The 20,674-nt window shown below is 35.5% G+C and overlaps 2 protein-coding genes across 2 annotated transcripts; one reads left to right on the plus strand and one right to left on the minus strand.

Annotated features, from left to right (window-relative positions):
• Positions 1 to 4,356: 4,356 nt before the first annotated feature.
• LOC21407145 lies at positions 4,357 to 12,287 on the plus strand. Its single transcript, XM_024172954.1, has 8 exons — positions 4,357 to 4,646; positions 5,246 to 5,752; positions 9,131 to 9,299; positions 10,618 to 10,915; positions 11,081 to 11,153; positions 11,231 to 11,321; positions 11,442 to 11,521; positions 11,723 to 12,287. The coding sequence occupies exons 1-8, from the start codon at positions 4,560 to 4,562 to the stop codon at positions 11,972 to 11,974; spliced, it is 1,557 nt and encodes a 518-aa protein (XP_024028722.1). The 5' UTR covers positions 4,357 to 4,559; the 3' UTR covers positions 11,975 to 12,287.
• A 679-nt stretch (positions 12,288 to 12,966) lies between these two features.
• Positions 12,967 to 17,784, minus strand: LOC21407146 (WD repeat-containing protein 20). The gene is made up of 11 exons (XM_024172931.1): positions 17,419 to 17,784; positions 16,473 to 16,784; positions 16,288 to 16,396; positions 16,107 to 16,200; positions 15,295 to 15,382; positions 15,103 to 15,186; positions 14,647 to 14,743; positions 14,462 to 14,549; positions 14,208 to 14,313; positions 13,873 to 13,962; positions 12,967 to 13,752 (listed from the first exon to the last, which is right to left on the minus strand). The coding sequence occupies exons 1-11, from the start codon at positions 17,605 to 17,607 to the stop codon at positions 13,357 to 13,359; spliced, it is 1,653 nt and encodes a 550-aa protein (XP_024028699.1). The 5' UTR covers positions 17,608 to 17,784; the 3' UTR covers positions 12,967 to 13,356.
• Positions 17,785 to 20,674: the final 2,890 nt, after the last annotated feature.

The raw sequence follows: 20,674 nt of genomic DNA on the forward strand, positions 1-20,674 counted from the left end.
TCCTTCTCTTGACGTTGAAAACTTCTTTAAATCTTTGCTTGGTTCAAGATCCGTTTGATTTGGGACAAAAATGAGAGAGAGAGAGAGAGAGAGAGAGAGAGAGTGAGAGTGAGAGAGAGCATGGGAGGGTGAGAGAGAGAGTGAGGGAGAGAGACGCACGGGGAAGGAAGAGAAAAAGAAAAGAAAAGGAAAAGGAAAAAGAAAAGAAAAGGAAAAAGGAAAGGAAAAGGGCATGTGTACAATATTTTAAAAGAACAGTCCAGAAATGCGCCCATACACACTTCTGGATTAAAATAAATTACTGAGAATAATTTAAATACCTTGGAACTATTTAAACTCACGCGTGTCAGAAACATTTATTAATTAAACTCAATTAATAATCCAGATTAGGCACACTAATAATCTTAATTACCTTAATTAATCTCAATTAATTCTTCAGGGTGTTACAGTAACCATAGACTATCTCAAAGTTCTATGAAAGTTTTATTCTACACGATCCGCTTCATACACACTTCCGCATCCGAAATCGTTTCAGAAACCAACAGTAAGCTCATTCACACTCGAGCTCATGGTATCCTTAAGTTGAGTTGAGGGATATTGTTTTGAGCTAAAGGTTTGAACCTTAGCTAAGGGTATGATGCTGTTAGGTCATTAATGCGCTCTTGGCTAACTTATTCCGGACTTTAATCTTTTCTTTAAGCCAAGGTTGGTTATGCGGCGTACTAACTCAGATTTGTAGAAATCGTTGTATAACACTATAAACTCATCATGCCACGAGTTTACCAAGTTGTGAGCTCACATCTCGCTGTGCTTGGTCAAGTTGTGAGCTAGTCGAGGTCAATGAGATAGCCATGTCCACGAGCTGGCCATGTCCTTGAGCTTGTGAGATCCATGAGTTAACACACTTGTGGGCCTTATGTATTTTGAGTTAAGGTAATGTTTAATATGTTGAGATAGAAATTTCTTGGGCTTAGGTTTTGATGTTCCAATGTCGTCAAAACGACAACTCATATAGCCTTCAACTCGCTTGATGGCGAGGTCGTGAGAATGTAAGCTCACATGATTCAGAACCATTTTTTATTTGCGTGTGTTTTTTGTGAGAGAAAATACTGTAGCGAACCATGATTCAAATCATGACATGAATACACCAACCAAACGTCTAACAATATTATGTTGATATATGCTATTTGTGTTGAGCATTAAAGGACTTAGCTCCGCTCATCAACTTCACCTCGCATACTTCAGCTCGTTGTCCTCAACTCGCATACTTCAGCTCACCTGACGAGCTTGAGTTAGCTTGAGCTGATTTTAACATGTAAAAAATCATGGTATAACAATTGCCCCCCAAGCTCTTGGTGCAATTAATTGTGCCAAGAGCTTAAATTTTGTCCTTGTTTCCATTGACATTTCTGATGTTAAAGATCCATTTTTTGTATGAGACTTCTAAAATTAGAAGCCCTTTATTCAATTAAGTTTTTTCTTCTAAAAGTAAAGACAAATTAGAGTTCTTTTTTTTTTTTTTTTTTTGGCTTGTTATCTAGCGAGCTAGGGTGCTAGACTTAGCCCAGCTTGCAAGCCCAATTGGCAGGAGTGCAGGCAAAAAATAGAATGAAACCATCATTTTGCTTGTGCCATGTATTGAACTCGGGTTTCTTAACTCAAGTACAACTCATGCTACCAGTGCCCCCTAGCACTTGATGTGCGGTTTATGAGCTCTAGTCTTATTTATTCATTATCTGAATATGAAATTTTATCATGTCAATTTAATACTCCTTACCTTATCAAGCTAAAGATAACTTGAGTTTCGAGCTTTGATATTGTCAATGTGAAATGCTAATTTTTAACTTGTGAAAAATTATGGTATAACATATATATATATATACATAATTTATAAATTAAACTAGATTAATATAATCATAATGTTGTTTTAGCTAAAAGTTTTAGTTTAATTCACGTCTTTGAAAACCTTTTTTGATTCCGCCTTTGTATACATATATAATGGATTAATTTTTAATGATTATATTTAATCTGTGGTTACCCATTAAATATAAAAATTTGATGACATAATGTGATTAGAATTCAATCTCATTAATTATCATATTTTTTTCTCAACTATATATCCAATTTATTACAATAGACTTAAAAACATCTTACTATTAAAGCAACGATACTCTGCTAATAGATAATATTAGAGTGACAATTGAAACCAAACCTATAGGTTAATAGGAATCCATGAATATGATCAATGATCAGATCACCTTCAAGAGTTCGACTAATTATTTTCTATTTCTGTTATGCATTTAAAGTGAAGAAAGAATTGATAAATTTTAACCATTGAATTACTTTAACCAAACGGATAAGAATTAGAGCGATTCCTTAGTATTACTAATAGAAACGCACCAACATTTTGTAATTTAGCACCCTAATGTATATTCTAACAATTAGCAATAAACATCATGGTATAAATTCCAATTCGGCATCATATAAGAGACTGACAAATATTGCCACTATAATCATTGTTTTGAAATACGCCATAATTCGTGAAAGCTAATAAACATTTTGTATTGGAAACATTTCATCATCAACTTTTTGATCATGAGGTTCCCATTTATAATTAGAAGAAAAATAAATATTAAGTGGTGATAAAATTAACATTAATTATATGTTGTCGTTTTCAATCTCCAAGTGGGTTTTATATGAGCAATTCTTGGTATTAGCATCTTTATCCTTTGACAAAGAGGAGAGGAGAGGGAGGCTCTTATAGAATTTGTTGACGAATTGGATATGCTTTGGTCAAGTAGTGCACTTATAAAATGTTCAAATAAATTTCATCCATCAAATTGTTTTTTTTTTTTTTGTTTCTTTTTTTTTTTTTTTGGTACGTTGACTTCTGTGGAATTAAAAAAATAAGTGCATCTAATCCTAAAGCAACTTATGAGATTTCATTTTCTTATAATCTTGTGCCTTGTTTGTTACTGCTTAAATGGCTCTTATATTCTTAGATTTAATAATTATAATGATTGTATGAGGTAGAGGGGTAAACACTTGACATACACACAAAAAGATATTTATTAAGGTGACATCATATTGTTGCTAGCGAGTCAAAGAAATCAAGCATATAATTATACTAGTGATATTCATGGGCAATATAATTTTTTCTGTGACCTAAAACAAAGAGCCGATTCAAATGCAACTAAAGGGATTCGCACAAGATAAAGTTCGTTTTTATTTATTTATTTATATTTGTGGAAAACACATGAAAATAAAGAAAATAGCAAACAATATATGCATTTTTTCTCTTATTATAATGAGAAATTATATCATCTTTCATGTCATGTCAGACTCAAAACACTTATCCAATTTAATTATCTTAATGTCTAACTAACCATATAATGTCACATCATTCAAAATATTTAAAATGTTTCTTAATTCACTTTTTTATTCTTATTGTTAAATAATTTAACAAAATATGATTAGTTAGACACTATTTAAGAAACTAAAAATTAGCCAAGTAATCCAAATCGCTTCATGTTTTTTAAGTATACTCATCTAGTAAATAATTACCATTTAAGTGATTTATCAATATCAATTATATTTAATGATTATCTTCCTCGTTCCTAATATATTTACCATATCTGCTTGGTCACAATTTCCATAAACATTCCTATTAAAAATTAAATAAATAAATATTCCCTCTTAAATCATTTAAAAACACTAGAAACATGAGCAAATTACCTAAATGACTAATAAAAAAAATCAAATTACCTAAATGACAACTATGCTCTAAGCCTTTTTCCGCCAAAAAAAAAAAACAAAGTGAGCAACTGCTTATTTAGTAATTTCTCAATGTGTATACCCCAGATTTTGAAGAGAGGGAAAAAAAAAAAAAAAAAAAAAATTCTGCAATTCTTTTTGGCTGCCAACAGCCTAGATTTCGTATCCGTTTTGATATTTTCTTTTTAGCTCAACTTTGAAAGCGACAAGTAAACTACCAAAACAAACTCATTGGCAAACTCGCTGACAGACTCGCAATATTTTCTACTTAAAAGACGTTGCAAACCTTTTCTTTTTCCTTTTAAATAACTGTGAAGATTGTAGCTATAACTAATATTTGTTTGTCGTAGCTCTCGTTTCATCTTCTGTTTGTCGTTTGGTTTAACACAATCCAAACAGATCATATGACATGTTTAGAAGACCCATTCTCTCACTTCTCTCACTTCTCTCACTTCTCTCACTAAAACCTTAGACGCCGCTAAACAGTAACTCAGTCTTTCCACAAATCGAGGGGCCCATAACAAAGGATATAACAAAATCACTTGTGTTGCCAATCTACACTACCTCCCTCTCTCTCCTCTCTCTCTCCTCTCTCCTTGTGTCTCTTTCTCTTCCTTGCCAGTTGCCACTTGTCCTTTATTATGTCTCTAACTAGTTATTATTCTTATTTTTAAGCTATTTATTTTTGCTCTTTTTTGTTGTGTGTGAGCTCAGAATAACACGGAAGCCTTTTGTTTCGTCTTCTGTTGTGGTCGTATGCAATTCCGGAACTTACACGAATCCCCATGGCAACGCAAAGAGAGCCTCTTGATCATAAAGAAACCGATGATGAACCCATTTGCACCATCAAAGCTGATTCTCCACTTCACAAGGTCTCAACTTTTCTTTAGCTTCTTTCATAAACCATGACTTTGTCTAACAAATTATGTGAATTGGGTTGTGATTTTGACTTGTTTTTGTTTGGTGGGTGTTTGAGAAATTTCTCTCTTGATCACTAATTTGGTCTCTATTTAAGTCGGATATGACTGACTTGTGCCAGTTTTATATGTGAAACCTGTTCTCACATCATTTTCTTTAGCTTCCTTAATTTTCCATGTCTTATGTTATCCAATTTTTTCAATGGAGTGCCATTTTTTACTTGGTTTTCTTTGGTGGGTATTTGAGAAATTCTCCAATTTTTTCAATGGGGTATGATTTTTTTTTTTTACTTGGTTTTCTTTGGTGGGTATCTGAGAAATTCTCCAATTTTTCCAATGGGGTATGGTTTTTTTACTTGGTTTTCTTTGTTGGGTATTTGAGAAATTCTCCATTATTTTCAATGGGTTAATGATTTTTTACTTGTTTTTCCTTGGTGGGTATTTGAGCAAAATTCCTATTTATTTCATATATAATAGACTTATGCTTGTTTTATATGTGATACGTGTTATATGAGAGTTTCTTGTTGATCCTATTCAATTTTGTTCTTTTATAGGTTGAAGATTCAACTGAAATAAGAGAAGAAATTCCCTCTAGTTCAGACCAAAGAAGGCAAAATCTCATCTTACAAATACCCCCAAGAAATATGGAGGTCACTGGGGATGATTTTGTGAGAATAAATATGCCCACCATTACAGCAAGTCCTCCTCCTAAAAGAGTAAACTTTTCTCCAATGCCAAGCCCGAGTTTTGACAGAATTAGCAAATCCCCAGGCCCTTCCTCATCAAAGACCAAATCATCAAACATTAAAAATCTCCTTCCAAAACTGAGTTTTAAGAATAGGAATTCCTCCTCAGAGATTCAGAAAGCTGTGCTTCTGGCCTTGGAAGGCTCACCAGCTGAGAGACAAGAGAAGACTATGTTGTCTAGAACATTGTCATTCACAAAGCTTTTCACACCCAGATTGAAGAATAACTCATCGTCCTTGCCTGTAACACCTATTGCTCATTCGAATCCGGAGTCGATTCATGGAGGAAACACGGCTAGCCTGCTGCATTTTTCTGTGGGTATTCAGTCCTTGTTAGTCTCTTGAAAACTGTTTAGCAGCGTTTTCTTATAGAGATTTGTTAGGATCCGTTAATGACTTGGGAACTTGTTTGCTAGTAGGAATTAATAGAAATAAAGGGCTTAGTAGCTCATTAGAAGTAGGTTGTGATTTTGAGAGTTTTGAGAGACTGAGATTAGGGAGAGCTGGTGGTTTCTCGAATACCAGCAAAGTTAGGAATTTTCTAGAGTCCTCTAATACTCCAGTCTATCCTAAGCTTTCTTTATGTTTTTCTTAGTTTGGTTGTAAAATTCTATGAGCTAGTAGTGGTGATGATCAATAAAACCACTCTAATTGCCTTCTATTCTTGTTGTTTTGTGTAAAAATTGAGCTGTGATAATCAAGTTCTTAACATTTTGGTATCAGAGCATCGAGCTTTGGCATCGTTGTTCAAAAAAAAAGGGTGAGAAGAGTTTGGAATCATGGGGTTTCAAGAACTAGAGCCGCCGACCGCTGCCAGTGGTGAAGCGTTCAGAACCGTACGAACTGACCCGGCAAGCGACGACGGAGGGAAGACGACCAGATCCAAAATCGCGCGAGATTGACGAAGATTGGAGCCATTTGTCGCAATCTGGTGCTGAGACGTTCAGTTCTGAGACAAAGACGACCCCTGGCTGACGCGAACTGGTCTGCAAATCCAATGCCGGCGAACGACGCCAGAGATGCGGCCTGAGATGGGCGATTCACACCGGCATGGGACACAAGTGGAGATGCGAACTGATTGGAGTGATTTTTTGCGCCCGGAGCTAGATCAACTAGATCTGAAGTGAACGGTAGCATATTCACGAGGGATCGAGCGTAGACGGGGCTGGGTTTCGCGATCCCGGTGCGTTCGAAGGTGATTCCGGCCAGATTTGGACTAGGTGTCGCGATTCCAGTGTGTCTAGGCTAATTCCGGTCGAATTCGGACTGGGTCATGCGAGTTCGGCCCGATTTAGGCAGATTCTGGCGAAATTAGGGTTGGGTCCCGAAATTCCAGCGGCCCTAGGTCTGGCTTTTGCAATTCTGATGTGATTGAGACTGATTCCAGTGATGTTTGGGTTGGGCCTCAAACTTACAGCAAGATTAGAGCCACTTACAGCCAAATATGGACTGGATCTTCAAGTTTTGGCATGATTGAGGCTAGGTCTAGGCAATCTGAGTTGGATGAGGGTTGCAATCTGATTTGAGCGAGCGAGTTGGATCTTCTCAATTTGGACTCAGAATCAATCCAAGGGTTTCGAGTAGGGATAGGGAAAGGTGGCACGACACCCTATGGGAGGGCCGAATGGATCAACGATTTCAGCAAATGGATATGCCATTGTTTGCCGGAGAAGAGACCCTGATGGGTGGGTCTTTATTGCTGAACGATATTTTTTGTTCTATAGAATGACGAACAGTGAGAAAATCCAAGCTAAATGGCTATGAAGGGTGATGCTTTGGCTCAGTATTGATGGTAGGATGCTCGTTGCTAGTTCTATAGTTGGAATGAATTGAAGACTCATCTACTCAAGCATTTCAGATTGTCATCCGATGAGGCCTTACATGAGAGTTTATTGGTGAAACGCCAAGAGGATACCATGACTGACTATAGATGACAATTCAAGGTACTTGCCGAACCTGGGAAAGAGATTTCAAATTCGGTTTTAGAGAGAGTTGTCATTACAAAATTGGAAGTCGATAAAGGGCAAGTGGTAGGCAGTTCAAGCAGAATACTTCCAACTCAAACAACAGATGTTTCAGATCAAATAGATGTTCAAAGAGACTTGACTATGAAGAATTTTGATGACAAGGTGGACCAAGGCATTGAAAATGAAGTTGGTTTTCAATCTGGTGCTAGTAATGAGGGGCTTCAAGATATGGGAAACAAGATGTCAATTGCATCAAAATTTTCCAAGGATGTTACTATAGAGACGGAGTTTGCTGCACCAGTGAAAGAAGTTAACAGTGGAGTCCATTCTTATATTTTAAAAGATGAACTTGATTATGTTTGCAACAATTCTGGGGTTGTTGACAAAGGAATGGAGAGTGTACACTTGCAGCTGCCCTCCATTGTTGATGTTCTGACCATGCACTGCAACAAGATAACACTTGTGGGAGGAAGGTTTTTGTTATAAATGAATTGTTTGAGCTGACCAACAAGGTATTCCATTGCTACAAGGATGATTTTGAGGCTGGGCTTCATGGTTTCGTTGCCTTTAAAGTGGTTCTCAGTTTTAGCTCCAAACAAAAGTGTGAAGTTGAAAAAATAAAGTTAACAAGAACATTTGAAGCAAGTTATGTACAAATCATTCTGTTCGACGTTCCAAGATGCAAGCTCATCAAGATTGGAAGGAAGTGGAGTCACACGGCTGCAATTACTTAACACCTTGAGGACAAAGTGTTTCTTTGGGGCAGGGATAATGTTAGGATCCGTTAATGACTTAGGAACTTGTTTGGTTAGTGGGCTGATAGAGTTAGTATGAATTAGTATAAATAAAGGGCTTAGTAGCTCACTAGGGGTAGGCTGTGATTTTGAGAGTTTTTGGAGACTGAGATAAGGGAGAGCTGATGGTCTCTCGAATGCCATTAAAGTTAAGAGTTCTCTGGAGTCCTCGAATACTCTAGTCTATCCTAAGCTTTCTTTACGTTTTTCTTTGTTTGGTTGTAAATTCTATGAGCTAGTGTTGGTGATGATCAATAAAACCACTCTGATTGCCTTCTATTCTTGTTGTTCTGTGTGGAAATTGAGCTGTGATAACCAGATTCCTAACAAGATTTTTTTTTCTTTCATTTTTAGTCTTTGCATTTTTGAGGTTATTAGAAAATTATACCATATATTTTGGACTGTATCGAATTTATACTTCACATTTCAAATTCATATAGTTTTTCAATCAGAGGTTAATTTTAACTGAAATTCACGTAAATGTCATTTATATTTCTAAATTTTGATTTTTTTTCCTCAAGTATGTTTACTGTTTAGGTATTTCTTGTGGTCACAATTGACCATTAACCAAGAAAATGATATTAATTAGCATAAATTCGAAATTTCGGGTACAAAAAGTAATATTGTCCAAAATACAAGGAATGATTTTTTGATACCCTCAAAATGTTGGGTATGAAAATTACAAAAAAGAAAAAAAAACCCAACCCCTTTTTAAATTATTGTCCTCCACGTGTATTTTATCCAATGCCGTATGAGTTTTTGGCTTTTTGCCACAGATTCTAGTTTTATGTTTTTTCCATTGTCTGCCCAATTCTCTTGTTTGCTTATAATATATATGTTATATTGTTAGAAATTTTTCCAAACTAATCAAACGAGTTCATGATTATTCACTCCACCATGACATAATTCCTAAAGAATCTCATTTTTTACAGAAAGGAAGTGGTAGGCTGCCCATTCATCGTTCTCATTCTGTCCCAGTCCTTAACAAAGAAGAAGGAAGCATATCCATACGTGGCATTTTTCGTGTAATTCCTACCACTCCACGAGTTGCTGAGAGGACAATCATGAAAGCACCCAACACACCACCAGAAGATGACAGTGGTAAAATAATGTTACAATTGTCTTTGTTCTGTTCTTTTGCCAAAACACCCCAATTCTTGCAGGCAGGGGCGGAGCGCCCCCGCCCCAACAGTAATTCTTTTTTTTTTTCTTTTACTTTGTATGTATATTTTGTTAAAATTTGTAGTTGGCCCCACCTAAAAAAATGCAATTATATATATGTCTGCCCTTGCATAAAATCTGAGATTATTACCGTGTTTGGAATCGTTTTTGTTTCACTTTTTTCGAGAAAGAAAAAATGAAAACGATTCCAAAACGGCGTTTGGCACAATTAAAGACAAAAAACGGAAATAAAAATGATTTTTTGGTTTAGTGTAAAATGGGAGAGATGAAGAATGACTTTTAGTCGTTTTTCATTTTGTCTTTGTTTTTTCCTCTCTTGAGCAGAGAAAAAGAGAGACATTAATGAGTTTTTTTATATTAAAAACAATCTCTTGATAAAACTACCAAATGCATTTTCAAAAATGATTTCTGTCTGAAATTGAAAACGTTTTCATTTCCATTTTCATACAAAAAAACAAAATCATTTTGGAACGAATTCCAAACGCATCCTATATGTCCACCCCTCCTCACTTACTTTTCTGGCTCCGCCCCGTCTTGCAGGCTGCATAAGAATATTTCTATTATACTGTTCTTGTTTTGAGATTAACTGGTCAAGTCAGAAATAGTAAGCTGATTTAGTTCAGAAAATGTTTTGCATAGTATTAGTTAATTGATGTTTCTTTTTGAGATAGTATTCACGTGGATTGTTATAGTAGACTTGTTGTTATATAAGCGTGTTGGAATATAAAACGGTTGTTGGCCCACCTACATCTTAAGTTTTTGAGAGAATTGGTAAACTAACATGGTATCAGAGCAAGAGGTTCCTAATTCTAACTCGTGTAATTGCACTCTTATCCCCTTTAAAGGGTGGCATCAAGTGCTGGGGTTTAATATGTTTCGAGTTTCTTCTTGTGTAGGTCTTTGTAATTAATTTTTACCCACATGTTTTCCCATTTGTCCGGTCTACGCGTGAGGGGGAGTGTTGGAATTTCACCTCCTAACAACTTAAGCTTTTGAGAGAATTGGTAAATTTAACAGCCGGTGATTGTTGTTTTTTATTTTTCTTGTTTTGTGTAAATTAACTTTCTTAATTCATTACTGGTTGTTTTTTTCTTGTCAAGAATAAAATTCATTTAGAATAACTTCTTCAGCTTGAAGATATCAAAGTTTCCCTGCATATCAGATTCTAGCAATTGTTGATTCTTGTATGGTAACTTGTGATGACCAACCTATGTCTTATCTTAGTATTGCGATTCAGATGAAAGTGATGATAGTGGTGAAGATATTCCAGAAGAGGAAGCCGTGTGCCGAATCTGCTTGGTTGAGCTAGGGGAAGGCGGTGATACACTTAAGATGGAATGCAGCTGCAAGGGTGAACTCGCCCTGGCTCACCAAGAATGTGCCATTAAATGGTTCAGCATAAAGGGTAATAAAACATGTGATGTCTGCAGGCAAGATGTTCAGAACTTGCCTGTCACACTTCTTCGGATTCAAAATTCCCAGGCCCTCAACTTTCGAGGTAGTAGATCTTTACGAGCAGAGGCTAATCAGTACAGGCAAGTAAACAATGGAATCCTCGTCTAAAATTCAAACATGTTTCTACTTAAGCTGCAGTAAGCCGAAGTTTTTGCTGCCCAACTCTTGAAGCTAAATATGTTTGTACTTCTTGTTATGTCCAAACCTAGCTTCTTAATAGCTAAAATCAATGCACTCTTTGGCAGGGTTTGGCAAGATGTTCCGGTTCTAGTCATCGTCAGCATGCTTTCCTACTTTTGCTTTCTTGAGCAACTTCTGGTAAGGCTCGCCACCAACTTCTTGGTGCTGCTACTTTTAGGCGGCCTATAAGACTTCCTAATAAACCACATTGACAGGTTAAAAAAATGGGTTCAGGTGCAATTGCCGTATCTCTTCCATTCTCCTGTGTAATGGGACTTTTGGCATCCATAACAGCAACCACAATGGGTAGGGCTGAGCTCAACTTTCCTAATTCAGACAATGCTTTGTGTTACTTTAGTCATGCCAATCTCATACCGACTTGTTCCATATATTTGTTTTTTTATTTTTCTTTTATTTCTAACTCAGTGAGGAGAAAATATGTCTGGATTTATGCAAGTGTTCAATTTGCATTAGTGGCTCTCTCAGCTCACCTTCTCTATTCATTGGTAAGAAGAAAACTCCCTATAATCATACACTAGTTGTTAAAAGACATGAAAAAGATTAATGTTTTTTTTATCCTAGCTTGTTTTGGGGTACAAAAGCTTTGGCTAAATGTTTCTTAAACTGAAACTTTAAAAGTTCTTGGTTTATGGATTTGTTTATATTTGCGTGAGAAAACACTCAGCAAGTTATTGTGGGATCCACAGCTTCACATGCAGGGCGTTCTGTCTGTTCTGCTAGCCACTTTCACTGGTTTTGGGGTTACAATGTGTGGAAATTCAATCCTTGTTGAGGTGTTGAAATGGAGAAGAAGATGTCTAGCTCGGGTGAATCAAACGCGCGGTTCTCAAGAAGGGACGGAACCAAATCAACCGCCTGCAAACTTGGAACAAGCAGAGACGTATCCCGAACCCCGTGAAAGCAACCAAGGAGATTCAGATGCTATCCGTGGCAATTGATTGGCTTGCTTTTTATTTGCTTTCCACATTCATTACTGTCAATTCACAGTAGCAAAACAAGAGTAAGCTCTTCTGTAACGAAAACCATTTAACGTTGGTTGTGTTGGAACTAAATTTTGTGCATTTGTTGGCTTGCTTATGAAGTGGTCTTGTCTACTCTCTCTCTCTCTCTCTCTCTCTCTCTCTCTCTCTCTGCATTGGAATTGGGAGGAGCCTAGTGGAAAATCTCATGTACTCGTATTACAGGTCTTAGATGCAGCAGTAGCGTTCATTAAATTGTAAATAGTGTCCATAATTCATCAACACACTTATAAATACAACTATTTACAAGTATGTACGTATGTGTGTATGTATATACATTTTTTTTCATTCTTTGCTTTGGCTTCATCATCCCATCATAGTGTAATTAATAACCTGGATTATTATTCTGGATGGCCTTTCAACTTTAGGGTCATTCTTAATTTGGCCTCTGAATTTTAAAAACTCTTATTTTGTCCCATAAATTTTAAATTATTCTCACTTAATCCCTTATGTTATAATTTATGTTAAAAATATATAGAAAAAAAAAATAACGTAGTCACGTGATCTTTTTGTTTAGATTTATGTTATAAAAAAACAAATAAAAATCACATGACAATATTTAACCTTTAATTTTTCCATCTAATTTTAACAGAAATTCTTATAAAAGGGTTTAAATAAGACATTCAAAATTTATGAATGATGAGGCATGATAATTTTTTAAAGTTAAGGGAGAAACTAGAGTCATGCTTAAATGAGATAAATTTTGTGACAAATTCAAAATTTATGAATGACGAGGCATGAGAATTTTTAAAGTTAAAGGGAAAAACTGGAAATGACTCTAAGTTCAGGAATCAGAGGCATCAATTATAATAATCCTAACAACTTTTGATATGTGATGAGACAAAACGCATCTCTAGCGTTTGTATCAACCAAAGGGCAACTTTGATATGAGCATGTTAAAGAGTTGTGGGAGGATCCAACAAAATTTAGTAAAGTGAATCGCTTGAAGATTCATATATTATGTAAACCATAACCACTTAAAACGCACTTCTAAGATATACAAATTTCAAAGATTGCGCCTTCAATTATTCCTGTGAGTAATTAGACATATCCTAGAAAGGCCGTTCTGTACTTACAAAAGGGATATTCCCTCCTCCTCCTCCAACCTCATAGTGCCTTCAAATGGCCATTTTGGTCCTATACAATAAAACCCCGTTGGTTAAATCTCATTGGTGCCAGTTCTTAAAACCAACTGGGACGATAGGCGAAAAACAGCTACACAAGCAAATAAAACCGTAATTTAAATGGAAAAGGAAAAAAAAAAATAGCTCGGTTTTGCCTCGAGTCTAGCAACAGTTTGGTCATTGCTTGTAGCTTGAATTTCCGACCTTACTTGACAATGAAGGTTTCTCCTTCAAGCTGGTACTCAAGACAGTTTCGGCATTATTTGACTGGTTATCTGCAACTCCGGGTCTGATCCAAATCTTTATATGCCCCTCTCGGCAGACGGTAAGAACAGATTCCTGAGTGAAAATCAAACCAGAAAGGGGCTCAGTGTGCACCCGATGAGCAACCAGCGGTGAGAGCTTTGGAATATCTCGCATGCTTGGAGCAGGTTGGAGAGTGCCAATTGGGCAAACACTATCCCAATGGGATGACTGGCTTCCAGCGCTATAAGTGGGAGAACCACCTGGCAGTCTACGCACTGGTACAGCAATCTCTTCCACTTCCAGTTCCCACAGGAGCAACTGTGTGTCCTGGACAGAAACAAACCCAAATAATTGTGGAACTATGTACCGTTGATCAGAGTATTAAATTAACTCGAGAAAAATAACAATGAACAAGTTAATCAAAGGCCAATGACTTCTTTCTAATACCTGACCAACAGAACCAAACCGATACGTAACATTTTCTGTGCCACCTGAATTTGGTGACGACCAATATGAATCAAAAGCCACTCCACTGACCTGCCAGAAGCAACCGTATACGCTAATAAGCGACCACAATGACGGAAGAAACTATTGAGTTTACTACAAGCCTAAGGCAGTTAGAAAATGTTTCACATCCCGACAGGTTGAGTTGGGATATTGAAATAACCTATGGGCCCAACCTGGTCAGTCCCACCAAGTGGAGCTCACATCTATTTCACATCCCAACACAACCTGGCTAGGGATGTTTAGGTTTACTCAATGCAGTTGCATAAAAAACTCACCCAGGAGTTATGCCCCTCACCCCGGGCAACAACCCTTCGTTCTTCCATGCTCCAAACTTGAACCAAATCATCTTCTCCTCCCGTCAAAATGTATTTTCCATCCACGCTGCAAACAATCATGCCCTTTATCATCAGAAAGAGAACCACAGTGTTTCCCAAATTAAACGAATTCTAGGGACTAAAAATTGGCACCAGAACAAAGATATTAAGCAAAAAGCAACAAGATATTAATCGAAATCCAGTAAGGTACACACCTCCACGCACAACATAAGAGAGCACCATAATAACTTTTTCCACCACATACGAGTTGCTCTCTAGAGTAGTCAAAAACACGTAAATAACCTGAACACAACAATCAAACAAAGTTCATATATATCTGTAATAAAACTACTATTAAAAGAAGAACCACAGGATGGAATTATATATATTGCAATATTACCGTCTCTTCCAACAGTAGCTAAATAGGTCCCATCAGTTGAGAAAGCAATGCTATTAATTGAACCTTGGCAAATATGCCACCTGGCAACTGGGTTGCTCTGCAAAAATAATTAAATATTGCGGGAGTCAGCAAACAACAGGAAAAGGAAGCACGAAAACTCATATGTGGCCAGTTGCACAACCCTCATTTAATATATCAGTACCCTAAAGCACTGTTGATATCTCAAACGATTATGGCATATTTAATGCATTGCTCGTGAAGATGTTTCTTTTTCTAGCCAATTTTGATCGCAGGTTTATTATTCTAGGTTTAACCCAGGACCGAAAAAGATTACACTACAGACACAAACAGCCAAACTACCATTAGACACTCAGAACTACCCACACACGACAAATGCACAGATAAAAAACACAGCTATTGCAAGTTGGAAGTGGAAAAATAAGACGACTTCAATACCTTACTATAGCGAGCATGTGAAACAGAAAATTGAGTTTGATCTTTGATGACAGGGAATGAAGAATCACCTGCACCATCTTTGCTCTATAAAGTTGAAAACAAAATACATTTAGATCATTATACAAAATACCATGGAAACAATGATATTTAAGAAAGATAGGTCGGGGGCTCAAAAACAACATGGTAACTTGCCTTCTCATACACATACAAGTTCCCATCGGTATGAGAAACTACAAAAGCGCCATCACCTCCAGGCACCCATGCAACACTTGTACAACGACTGTTAGAAATATGAATCAATCAAAGCAGTCTACATAATTGCAGTCTCGATCATAAGCAAGCCCATCTACGAGCTCTCGTAAAGAAATAATAGACCAGGTACAGGGTCTCTGAGCTGTAAGCAGCCAAGTGTTTCTTTGCCACCCCTAATGCTAAGTCTATTAAGGCCATGTTATGGACTCAAAAATAAATTTCAAATACGGTTACGGTGCAAAAGCCACATCTGTTTACTTTTTCTTTTTTTTTTTTTTCAGTTTTTTCATGTATTTGTAACGTCCAATAGGAATACCCTTCACTAGAATTGTGTCCTACCAGCACAAATATAGCAGCAAAAATCCCCCATCTTTTTACTTTTTTTTTTTTTTTTTTTTCAGTTTTTTCATGTATTTGTAACGTCCAATAGGAATACCCTTCACTAGAATTGTGTCCTACCAGCACAAATATAGCAGCAAAAATCATAGTAATATCATGTTGTTTTGCCAGGGGAACTAATAGTAATAAGCAGTCCAATACCCCTCCTACTACAAAAATTCCCAAATATTATCCTAAAGCATCATGTCCAGTAGTTCACATGCTATCTACCAAACACCAAATAAATTTAAAATATACATACATATTTCCCCGGTTTCAGGGATATTGAAAGTCACAATCTAGCTCTAAACTAGTATACGTTTTTGATAAATCAAAAGCAGGCTCTAAAAATTGCATTAACACTTTAACCTTGCCTGTTATTAACAGAACCATCTTTGTTATAATGCTGAGCCCCAACAAGCTTCTTTCCAACGTCCTGCAATTGCTGTCTCAGCGACACTGAGTAGACTACAGCAACACACAAAACCAATAAATTTGAAACGTATAACTCTCTGAACAAGCATTGCAATTCAGACTCGAGGGGAAAAGAATTACCATCTCCCGAACTCAGTCCAATAATCAAATCATGCCCATCCTTTGCGTCTTGATCAAATGCATGGCAAATGGGGTTTGAGTTATTAAAATGTATAGACTTTATGGGATCCTACATGCAAAAATAAACTTCTCATACACCGTACCAAACACCGAAAACTTACCTAAATCCAAACTTATTGAAATACCTTGTCTTGGGAATTCAAATCACTTATAAAGATTGCATCGCCCACATTAAAAATCAAATAAGTTCCTTTGCCATCAAAATTCGAAGTAGAGCTCACACTAGTCGAACTCGAAACCCCTAACGACCCAACTTTACTTGCATTCACGCTCTTGCTCCCACCATTGCCTCCAACAAAGCTAAGTGCCCGGCTCCCATTGCTACTAATCAGAAACCTGGCAGCTGCCGATCGTACACCGGTGCTAGCACCGAAGGTAGACGATGAGGCAGGCGGGGTCGACGGAGAAGGCTTGTCTTTGAGATGTGCTAAGGTCACCTGAGAAACAGCCACAGAACACTTTTAAAATTTGGTTTCAAGAGTTTGATATTGCTAGAAAGAAAAAAGAAACCACCTAATGGCAAATTCTATAAACTAAAAAATGTGACTTTGATTATGATTCCCTACACAGGATTATATTCAAACAACAAAATTTCTCTTAAGTTTGACCCAAAAGGAACAAACTTTAATGCAAAAAATTAACCTTTATGATTCAGCAATCAATTTAATTGAAACAATAGAACACTTCTTAACTTTGGCTTCCAGAGTTTGATATTGCTAAAAACACCACCAAATTCTATAAACTAAAAAATGTGTCTTTGGTTCTGATACTGATCATATTCAAACAACAAGATTACTCGTCTTTTGACCCAAAGCAACAAACTTTAATCCGAGAAATTCACTTTTATAATTCAACAATCAATTTAATTGAAACAATACGCTTAAATTCAACCAAAATCTAACACTAACAAACAGTAATCACAGACGGAAATGAAAATTTAAAAACCCTAGCACTCGAATGAAGAAAGCAAAATCTCAACGAAAGCATCAAATTCAACGAAAATGGCAATCAAAGGATGCGATTCCTCGAAAAACGCGAACTTTCGGAAACCAAATTCGGAAGCAGAAGAACCTGAGTGACGGTTTTTCCATGGGTGTAGTGAAGAAAGCCGGAGGGATGAGTTTTCTCGTAGTGGAGCTTGTATCGGCCTTCGGGAGTCTTGAAATAGGTCTTGAGACCAGGCGATTGCGCGTTTCCCGATGCAGAGGAAGAAGAGGCGGCGGCCGCCGTTGACATCATGCCGTTCGCCGAGTTGATCATGGTGGTGATGATGATGATAATGATGATGATGATGGAGCCCGCTACGATGCGCCCGAGAGCATACGATCATGACACTGCTAGGGTTTTTGAATTTATGGATTTTTGTTTTTGGCTAAGACGAAAAGAGATTTTTGGTATTGCTCTCTTTCTGTGTTTTTTTTTTTTTTTTTTTTTTTTTTTTTTGGAAAAGAGTGCAAACCTTTTGTGGGTCTTCAATGGCTTCCGGATCAAAAGAGGGTTGAATCGGCTGGTTCGTGGCTCACGGTAAATGTTTGGGGTTTGACTTTTTGTGTTATCCAACTCAGCAAAATTGACGGTGCAGATTTGACGTTTGGGGATTGACGTCTTGTGATTCGAACAATCTCATGACAGAAGTGTATAGGGGATTCAGCTAGAAAGAGTTTGTACGCTTTGGAACATCTTTGATGAACAATTAAATATTTTTTATCATTTTACCGATTCAAAATGGTTTATTTACAAAAATAACATTGACAAAAAAAAAAAAAAATCTTATAACAAATACTAATTTTTGAGACTTTTATTTTTAACATTAGTACGTTAACAATTGAGTCTTACAAAGTTAAATTGTCAAAATTATTATTGACAATATTCAAGACATTTTCAACTCTCCTTCTTAATTTCTCTCTCTTCATTTAAACTCTCACATTTTCTCTTATTTTTTTTGTTTCTCCTCTTTCTCACACTCTTCATTTGAACAAGTTACAAAATATCTCTTCATTTAAATTTATATATTTTCTTCTCCCTCTCTTTCTCTCTTTCATTTGAGCTCCCACCTTTTTTCTCTCTCTTTTTCTTTCTCCTCTCTCTCCCACTCTCCTCGTATGAACAAGCTGTAAATATTTTCTATTAGCGCTTAATCCCGATTTGCATCCAATGCAACGCAAGCTCGTTTATAAGTGCTAATAAAGTGCACTTCGACTTTTTTATTTTTCTAAATCTTAAGTAAGAAATCTTAAAAATAAAAGTTTGGGTTATGTTTTTTACGAAACCAATTGGTCAAATTTGTTTCCAATTTGAATAATAAGGTTAATTATTGGTAAGTTTTGCTTTGTAAGCATCATTATTTTAGCAGAATGGTAATTTTCATTTTCTAGGTAGTTATTACAATAATTACTAATTTGTGACTATATAGTAATTATCATATTTACTAGTGGTCATAATGGTGTTTACTAGCATCATATGCTAAATTTATTTGCTTAGACCATCTCCAATGTAAATACTAATGTTAATTATATATTTGACACCAAAAAATATGCTATGACATATTATTTTTAGTTGTGCTCCAATTAATAATGTTATTTGAAATGTTAAATCTACTTTTTCTATCATTATTAAGCTTTAAAGTTGTAAAAGTGTACTTGTAATTTTAAAATAATTTAAAATTATAAAAGTTGCAATGATTAAATGAAAAGGTAAATATCTCAACCAATAAAAATTAAATGTCGTCATATTTTTCACATGCTACATTTGGTGAAAAATTTGTCTCAAACTACAGTATATGAGAAATTCAACACAATAAATAATATTGTATTAAAGAGTATTTTTTACACTCAAATGTTAAATTTACAATTGGACAAATTAATTATATATATCATTGCATTGGAGATACTCTTATGAGTGAGATTTTGATGCTAAATTCACTTTCAAATTAATTCTCTTGCATACACAATCTAAATGTTCTTTTTTATTTATTATTTTTTTAAGATTTCTTATTTTAGATTTATAAAGCAATTTATTCTCACTCACTCTCTTTCTTTCTCATAAGATTTTTTTTTTTAATGGCTAAGTGGCAACAAAATTGGAATAATGGTAATCATCATATTTACTAGTAGTCATAAAGATGACTACTAATATCATATGCTAAACTTCTTTTTTCATGAGTAGGACTTTGATGCTTGAAATCAAAAACTGGAAATCCAACTTAAATTGAAACCAACTTGCTCTGATAATATGAAACCGAACTTTTGTTATGATTCCAGTAACTATAATAACGACCGTTTCCAATTAAAATAAATGTGAGATACTTACTCGATTATTATTAAATTAACCACAAATCAATTCAATTGGTGCACATAAAAAAAGTTGTAATTATTTATCTTGCGTTAAATGAAAGAGAATTTTAAGTCATAATAAATAATAATAAGCTTAACTACAACTTAAATATTAACCATAATTAAATGTGTAGAAACCGAGTGTTTTAACTTGTTTTCTCACTTCACCTTTATTATTTAAAGCGAATCGTGTCTAATTAGTTAGATTCTCACCTATAAAGACCGGAGGTGTGTAAAATATTTTAAATAATATGAATGGTAATTACAATAATGACTTATTTTATTGACTAATTGTAACACCATGAGTGTCTTTTTTTTTTTTACAGGTAAGGTCTCCAAACAAAAAAATAATAATTTATTAAAACGAGCCGAAAAAGACCAAGGTGTGTCTTGTTAGGAGACGTTTGGTTCATGAATTAGAATCATGTGATTAGAACCATTTTTTATTTACGTGTATTTTTTGTGAGAGAAAATACTGTAGCGAACTACGAACCATGATTCGAATCAAGGAACGAATCTCCTAACCAAACAACCCCTTAATCTCAAAGGAATTAGCATCCCCACATGTCAACATTCATTTAAGGTTTGGATGGTGGACATATAGTGTATTTTGAATACTTCATATAGTGCTTTTGTATAGTAGTAACTATCATGGTAAAGTATCCAATTCGATACCGAATTAGAGCGACATATGTATATTTCTTTTAAAAACATGTATATTTTCTCTAAAAATATGTATATAAGTGTTTTGACAAATTATAAGTGTCTCTCCTCATTATACATGTTTTAAAATGAAATATACATATTTTTAATGTAAATATACATGTACTGCTTTAATCCGGTGCCAAATTGGAGACAATTCCAACTATCATAATTACTGTCTCGTAATTATAATAATTATTATCGGTCATAATATATTTGACTAATTATATACGAATGATAATAACTGAAATTATATATTTGATACCCTTGAACATACCTACATGATAACAGAG

The sequence above is a fragment of the Morus notabilis genome, unplaced genomic scaffold (genome assembly GCF_000414095.1).
Source record: "Morus notabilis unplaced genomic scaffold, ASM41409v2 Scaffold342, whole genome shotgun sequence".
NCBI classification, from domain to species: Eukaryota; Viridiplantae; Streptophyta; class Magnoliopsida; order Rosales; family Moraceae; genus Morus; species Morus notabilis.

What these genes read in the sequence shown, in the direction of transcription:
- LOC21407145 (XM_024172954.1), top strand. Translation starts at nt 4,560, where the DNA reads ATGGCAACGCAAAGAGAGCCTCTTGATCATAAAGAAACCGATGATGAA. An exon ending in CTAGCCTGCTGCATTTTTCT is followed by an intron (nt 5,753 to 9,130) that starts GTGGGTATTCAG and finishes CATTTTTTACAG; the next exon opens with AAAGGAAGTGGTAGGCTGCC. An exon ending in ACCACCAGAAGATGACAGTG is followed by an intron (nt 9,300 to 10,617) that starts GTAAAATAATGT and finishes ATTGCGATTCAG; the next exon opens with ATGAAAGTGATGATAGTGGT.
- LOC21407146 (XM_024172931.1), bottom strand. Translation starts at nt 17,607, where the DNA reads ATGATCAACTCGGCGAACGGCATGATGTCAACGGCGGCCGCCGCCTCT. An exon ending in TGGACTGAGTTCGGGAGATG is followed by an intron (nt 16,201 to 16,287) that starts GTAATTCTTTTC and finishes GTGTTGCTGTAG; the next exon opens with TCTACTCAGTGTCGCTGAGA. An exon ending in ACTTGTATGTGTATGAGAAG is followed by an intron (nt 15,187 to 15,294) that starts GCAAGTTACCAT and finishes TCAACTTTATAG; the next exon opens with AGCAAAGATGGTGCAGGTGA.